The sequence below is a fragment of the Mus pahari genome, chromosome 1 (genome assembly GCF_900095145.1).
Source record: "Mus pahari chromosome 1, PAHARI_EIJ_v1.1, whole genome shotgun sequence".
Classification (NCBI taxonomy): domain Eukaryota; kingdom Metazoa; phylum Chordata; class Mammalia; order Rodentia; family Muridae; genus Mus; species Mus pahari.
Genome location: NC_034590.1, coordinates 76,570,734 through 76,578,584, shown reverse-complemented (window position 1 = coordinate 76,578,584; position 7,851 = coordinate 76,570,734). Strand labels below are relative to the sequence as shown.

Here is a 7,851-nt window from a genome sequence, read left to right as displayed (position 1 = left end):
GCTTTGTCCATTGACATACACTTTCACCTTTATCCCATACTTCCTCTCTTGAAGGAAACGGGTTATAATATATGAAGAATAGGAAGGAAGATATACTTCCTTCTTATTTATCTTTTGACAGTGAGGAGATTCTGAGCTTCTGCTTTCATTCTTTGTGGATATACAGTGCTCCCTCTTGACAGTGACACTGTTTGATTGATATGTAGAAATATTTAAACCTCTGCATTACCCAAACATCATGACCCAGAGGCCTGTTCTAAGAAGGTCTTTTTAATGACCCGTCTAAGGTCTTAGAATCTTCTAAGGCAAAAATATATTTTTTAACTATGACATACGTTGTTGTCTATCTCAGATCCAAAATATGTTTTCTTTTGTTATTTCTGTATTTCTTTTCATTATCAAATAAAAATTTGTCAATATTACATAATACCTCAGTGTGATCTAGATACTATTTGTGTGTACACGCATGTGTCTGAGGTGGGTAGTGAAGAGGACCAGAACAGTGAGGAGGAATAAATGAGGCTCTCTGGACAATTCACACTCTATTTAGACTCATAAAGATCATACTTATCAGGATAAGCCCCCCGCCCCTAAATATGAATACTGAGTTTTGAAACCAACAAGAAATAATTACACATCTCAGCATTGTAATCAACTCCATGCCTGAAGGACTAAAATGAAGGAACTAGAACCAGGAATGGTAGCTGTACGCAAAGACCACCAGGCAAGAGCTATGGAATAAATTGTGTGTGTGTGTGTGTGTGTGTGTGTGTGTGTGTGTGTGTGTGTACAAGCCATGAGAAAATGATTAAAGGCAATTCTTCATCTACTTTCTGCTCCTTTGATATTCTAGTCCAGGTGGAACCTGGTGAATTAAGGATCCTATCTGCACAACCCATAAATACAGCAGATCTTTAGTCAAATAGCAAGGTGAGCAGGTAGAAATGCATCTGAAAGAGCTAAGAGAAGAAGTTCACCCTTTCACTCTCATCATGCTTTTGTTCATTATCCAGTGATTAATTCATGTTTGTAATATGGAGAACATCAGATCCCAGCAAAGGCTATATTATAGTATGACACTAAGTACACAACACATCTGCTTGATACCTAAAAGAATAGCATTGGCCAGAGTTATTTACTCAGGGGAATGAGGAGGAGAAAGAATTTTAAAAGACCCAATTAATTAAGAAATAAATAGACATTCATTTCCTAGTCTAGTCATGGAACTTAAATTTGTAATTGTAATGTTTCTTTTATTACTCCCTTGTGGAATTGTTTCTGTTTTAGTCTCTACATGTGGTAATTTGGCAGTGGTGACTAAAATTTCTTTCCTGAGCATAAATACACATATTCTAATTTTTTTAAACTATCCTTTTGCTTAGTGTTGTTTAGGGAAGTATTAATCCCTGTGAAGTTTCTTGATTTCAAATCCAGTCTTTTCTGCCTTCAATGTATTTCAGCAGCCCTATTTGTTCTTAGAAATAGAAACTAAAAATAAAGTAGCATTGTAATTTTACTTCAGTTTTCTATGGTTCTCTCCATTTTTTAAAAAAATATAGGCACTTACTGCTATGGATTTACTCTCTAGAACTGCTTCATTGCATCATATAAGTTTGTGTATGTTGTATATTTATTTTTATTCAATTCTAGAAAGTCTTTAATTTCTTTCTTAATTTGTCTTGACCCATTTTTCATTCAGTAGTGAGTTGTTCAGTTTCCATGAGTTTGTTAGCTATCTGTTATTTCTGATATACAGCTTTAATCCATCGCTGAGATGTGCTTTATGTCTGTGTATGGGGTCAGTTTTGGAGAAAGTTCCATGAGCTGATGAGAAGAAGGTATATTCTTTTGTGTTTGGGTGAAATGTTCTGAAATATGTGTTAGGTCCATTTGGTTTATCAGGTCAGTTAGCCCAGCATTTTTTTTTTTTTTTTTGTCTGGATGACGTGTCTATTGACAAGGGTGGGGTACTGAACTCTCTCACTCTGACTGTGTAAAGGTTAATGTCATTTAAATTGTAGTAGTGCTTCTTCTACAAACTATCTGCCTTTTTTTCTTTTACAAACTTAAATGCCTGTATTTAGTGACTAGATATTAAGAATTTCAATGTCCTCTTGGTGAAATTTTCCATTTATGAATATATAATGTACTTCCATATTTTTATGACTACTCTTTTGACTTAAAGTCTATTTTGTCAGTCATTAAAATGACTACACTAGCTTGCATGTTAGGTTCATTTGCTTGAAATATATTTTTCCATCCTATTACTCTAAGATAAATGTGTTCTCTTATGTTAAGGAGTGTTTCTTGGATGGAGCAAAACGTCCTGTTTTTTAATTCATTCTGTTAGACTGTCTTTTTATTGGAGAATTGAGACCATTGTTATTGAGAGATATCAATGAGCAGTGTTTCTTGATCTCTATTATTTGGGGGTGTGGTTAACCACTTCTGCGGTTAGCTTGAAGTTTTCCTTCTAGTGTCTTTTGTAGGTCTGGATAGATATTGTTTAAATTTGTTTTTTCATCATGGAATATCTTATTTTCTTTATATATTTGATTGAAACTTTTGCATGTTATAATAGTCTGGGCTGGCATCTTTGGCCTCATAGAGTCTGTAGAACATGCACCTAGGCCCTTCCTGCTTTTAGGATCTCTATTATGAAGTCAGATGTTACTCTAGAGGCTCTGCTTTTATGTTACATGCTCTTTTTCTCTTGAAGTTTTTGATATTTATCCTGTATGCTTCTTGTACCTTGATGGGCATCTCCTTCTTTAGGTTAGGGAAATGTTCTTCTATAATTTTGTTGAAAATATTTTTGTATTTCTGACCTGGGTTTACTTTCCTTCCTCTATTCCTATTATTCTTAGATTTGGTCTCTTCACATTGTGCCATATTTCATGGAAGTTTTCAGGCAGGATTTTTTTTTTTCAGATTTAACATTTTCTTTAGCTGAAATATTCATTTCTTCTGTTGAATCATCAATGTCTGAGATTCTTGTTCATTTCTTGTATTCTGTTGGTAAGGCTTGCCTCTAAGTTTCCTGTTTGAGTTCCTAAAATTTTCATTTATTGTTTTCTTTCATTTTGGGTTGTCTTTATTGATCCTACTTTCCCTCTAAGGTCTTGAACAGTTTTATTTATTTCCTTCTACTATTTGTGTTTTCATTAGATTTTTTTAAAAAGGGATTTATTTATTTCCTATTTTAGGACCTCTATCATGGGTATTTTAATGTCTCTGTCTTGTGTGTCAGCTTTGTTGCACTTCTCAGAACCTACTTAGGGTTACTGGGTTCTAGTGGAGAAATATTGTCCTGGATGTTACTGACTGTGTTTTTATTCATTTAGACATCTGGGATTGGGAAGATTGTGTTTTTAGGTGCTGATATGGTCTTGTCTTTCTTGGGTATGTGTTTTGTCCTTAGTTTCTGTTGCCTTCTCTGGTCTTAGGTGGGTATGGTGGCTGTGTGTAACCTGGTTGGGAATTATGAGATACTGATAGTGTAATTCCTGAAATTAATCTGTAAACCTTACCAGCCCGAGGACCAGGTAAATTTATGGAATGCTGGGGGTTGTAGTTCTAAGGTCCACCTACCCAAAGACCAGATAACTTCCTGGGATACTGGGCAGAAAAGGGAAGAAAGATAGGAGGAGGAGATCTGTGTGATCCACTGGAGAAAGGGGGAAGGAGGTTTGCACAAGGTTCTGCTGCCAAGCTGGGGATGAGACTTGGGGATTCGGTTTGGAGGAAAGGAGTAGGAGGTAAAGATCTACTGTTAGTCTACTTGCTTTCCTGGCTGGAGTGACCACCAGGGTTCCAGGGATTGCTTGCTGGAACCAGGTGCTGAGATACTGGGATGAGTTGGGGAAAGGTGATATACTGGAGATGAGGGTAGAGCAAAGCAGAGACTGTGGAGAAGGTCTGCTGCACAACTGGCAATGAGACTGTGGGGATGTATTGGAAAGAGAGGAAGAATAGGTGAAGATCTAGAGTTAGTCTACCTGATTCTCTGCCCATATTAAAGTTTTAATAGTAGTTACAAGGAATGAATTTTGCTATATTAATACTACTTTTTAATGTATAATTTCTAAGTATTTGACAAGGTACATGTTATTATGTTCATGTTCATTCCCTAATGTTCAACATCTAAAAAAGATTTAGTATATGAGCCCCTGTGCCTGTTTGCACAAGCTGACCTATGTGCCTATGTGAATTTTTATGTATGGCATATGTATAGAAGGCCATGGAGCTCAGAAGACGGTGTCACATCCCTTGGAACTGGAATTACAGGAGTTTTAGGCTACATTGTAGGTGCTGAGAATGGAGCCTGGGTCCTGTGCAAGAACATCAAGCACCTTTGCCTGCTGAGCCATCTCTCTAGCCAACCAATTCTTAATTGGTCAAGTTCTGACAGACAGAACTTTAGAACATGGTTCTTTAAGGCAGTGCATGTAAGGGCTTTGTAACAGGGCCATTCCATTCAATATTTTCCAGATGTTTCCCAATCCTATTTTCTTCAGAGAATTTATCCTGTTGATAAGACTTAGACCAGATCCCAAATGCAAAGATATACAGGAAGGCCATGCAATTGAAAAGAGTTCACAGGAATATTTTCCACACTTGGTGGCCATCCTTGGTCACAGTGACCCTTCTTGGGCCACAGCTCCAACATTTTGATGCCTTTCACACAGTCCTAAATTTGTAGCCAGCCCAACCTTTTACTTTTGTGATTTGACTTTAGAACACAATTTAATCCTCTGCTACAGTGTAATTCACTATTAATGAACTGCATTATCTTTAAGCTTGTCATTAAGGCCAGAATTAATCACCAAGTACCATATTAAATAAGGGTTGGCCTGAACATTAGTACAGTTTAATCCATATTGTACCCTCTACACAAAGGTGTTTTATATAATCAATATAGAGCTAAAAATTATTACCAATATGTGTATATTTTATCTGTGAATAGCATTGGATTTGATATATCTGTTGTTAAATTTTATGCACTGTAGAAAGCATGTGTGTGTGTGTGTGTGTGTGTGTATGTATGTATGTATGTATGTTATTGGCAGTTAATATATATTCTACAATAATGTGTTTTCCAGCTGTTTTTTTTAATTAGAGGGCTCTTGTTATCATGGTACTGAAGGGCACTTTGTGCAGGAAACAGATGGTTGCAATTCCTCATGGCAGAAAAAGGTAGCATAGATCATAAAATCAGTGAGGAGGAAAAGCCTTTTCAGTAAATGCTATTTACCCTGTCATGGTCATTGAATCGTTAGGAATGTGTTCACACACATGCATGCTGCCAGGATGCGAAGACTGCAGCTGAAAGTTCAGAGTTGCATGTGTTCACAGAGACAGATCCTGAAGAGAGGCTGATCTGTTGATCAAATGTAGTCTTGAAATACCAAACGAGTTCATCCAATCACAAGAAGAGCAGAAAAAAGTTGAGAAAACAAAATAACATTTGGATTTTCTATAGTAGGTCCCCCAAATTCTCTTCATATCTTTAGCTAGAGAGCCTGTGCACCCTTCCTATCAAGGATTGCTCAATTTACCAGTGGATAATTTTTGATTATTTGTGCAGAGCATATGGTAATGTAATTTAAATGTGGAATATTCTTTCTATAGATGAGACACATTGTACTTTTGGAAGCAGAGGCAGAGCTCTTTAACTGTCAACCATAATAAACCCTGGAGGTTGAAGTGTCTTTCCTTGCCCCTCTTTCTCACTAGGATACAAATTGCATTAGGCAAGAACTTTGTTTTGTTCTAGACTTTGTATTTAGGGCCTAGATTGGTTCTGATGTGGTATTCAGAATCAAATTTTGGACACAAGTAAAAAAATCAATTGAAAATAAGGAGTGAAAGAGTGTAAAACATTTGTTTTATTAGTATAATTACTTTAACTAACTGATAAAATGCCCTTGAAATATGTATAGTGTGTTTGGGTAAATCAAGGGAAGTAAAACAGATTCTAAATGAACTGGGTAAAGAATTTCAGGATTAAAATAAAAATATATGGTGAGTTGTAGGAAACTGTCAACATTTAGTAGATTCTAGCTGAAGTACCGAGGAATAGCCTAGAGAACCTAGTACCCCAGTCTCAGAGTCAGCCTGAAGTATTTCCTTCAGCATCCTTGTTCTTTCATCCTCAAATGGATCCTAGTGGAAAGTCCAAAGTTTCAGAAGGTGAATAGAGTCCCCTGAAAGAGAAGCCACTTGGAGAATTCATTTTTCTTTGTTTTGTCCTCACACCATGCTCTTATCAATATGTCTAAATCATAGTTTCTGCGGGCCCAGAGTTCTGTGAATGATTCGCCTCAATGCAGCCTTCACCTCATTATTCCTTAAGCTGTAGATGATGGGGTTCAACATGGGAGTGACAACTGTGTAGGAGAGTGACAACATTTTCTTGTTCTCAGGGGAGGTCTTTGAGCGTGGCCGGAAGTATGTGAGGATGGCAGTGCTGTAGAAGAGGGAGACAACGAGGAGGTGGGAGGAGCAAGTGGAAAAGGCTTTGCGTTTCCCTTCAGCTGAAGGCATCCTAAAAATAGTGGAGAGGATGCGGACATAGGAACTCAGAATCAACAAGAAAGGAAAGAGGATGAATAGGACAGTGGCTGTTAAAGCCTCCAGTTCAAATAGGGATGTATCAGCACAGACCAGGGCTATGACAGGGGGACTGTCACAGAAGAAGTGGTTCACCCTGTTGGGGCCACAAAAAGGGAAACTGAAAATCCATGTGGTTTGTACGGTGGCTACTGGGAACCCGGAGAACCAAGAGGCAGCTGCTAGCTGGGTACAGGATCTTCGGTTCATGATTATTGGGTAATGCAAGGGATCACAGATTGCCATGTAGCGGTCATATGCCATTGTGGCCAGGAGGCAACACTCAGCAGCTCCAAAGAAAAAGAAGAAATACATCTGAGTAGCACAGCCAAGGAAGGAGATGGTTTTGTCCTGGAGTATCAGAGTACTCAACATCTTGGGCACAATGACCAAGTTGAAGCCTATTTCCAGGAAGGATAAGTTTCTGAGGAAGAAGTACATAGGACTTTGCAGAGCAGAGTCAGCTGTAGTAACCACGATGATGAGGACATTGCCCATGAGTGTGACTAGGTAAATGATCAAAAACAGGAGAAATAGTAGAGCCTGTACTTCATAGGACAAGCTTGAGAAGCTCATAAGGATAAATTCCCTGACAGTTGTCCAGTTTCCCCAGGTCATTCTTTTGCATGATTTCATTGGGCATTCACGATTCAGGAAGATGGAAAAAGCTTTCACATGCTATGTAATAAGCTTATATTGTACTCTAAATAGGGAACTTCATGTGGTTCTATTTTCTACATTTTTTATGACTACTTGATATCAAACATTCATTCTCTCCAAAATGCATGAAATAATTTTGAGTATTGAGTTCACAACTGTTTCAAAAACAATCCTGCTTTTACCCCTCCAATAAAACTGAGAAGCATTATATGTATTTGTACACGTAAAAACTTTTCTCTGTTCTGTGGAGAGCACATGAAAACACAGCTCCACTTACCTTCCTGCCCTAGCACATTTCAATAGTCAGTAGAGTTAAGAAAGACAGGTAAAGTGTTTTTGAAGAGAGAGGTTATGATGTACAATGGAAAATGATGAAGTTTGACTTGGTACATTTTGTATAGCAAAGTGGCGAAAAAAAAAACAGATATGACAATTATATGGAAATGATTCCTGAGTAGTAGTCCTAAATCAGTTCCAATATCCAGACCCTTAATATTGAGGAAGATTTAATATTATCATAGGAGGCTCCATTTATATACTCATCAGGACTTACAACACAGAGGTGAATATATATGCATC

General features: G+C 37.5%; 1 protein-coding gene across 1 annotated transcript; it reads right to left on the bottom strand.

The window, feature by feature from the left end:
• Nucleotides 1-6,280: 6,280 nt before the first annotated feature.
• LOC110328593 (olfactory receptor 10A4) lies at nt 6,281-7,245 on the bottom strand. The gene has a single exon (XM_021208014.1). The coding sequence runs from the start codon at nt 7,228-7,230 to the stop codon at nt 6,283-6,285; it is 948 nt and encodes a 315-aa protein (XP_021063673.1). The 5' UTR covers nt 7,231-7,245; the 3' UTR covers nt 6,281-6,282.
• Between the last annotated feature and the right edge of the window lie 606 nt (nt 7,246-7,851).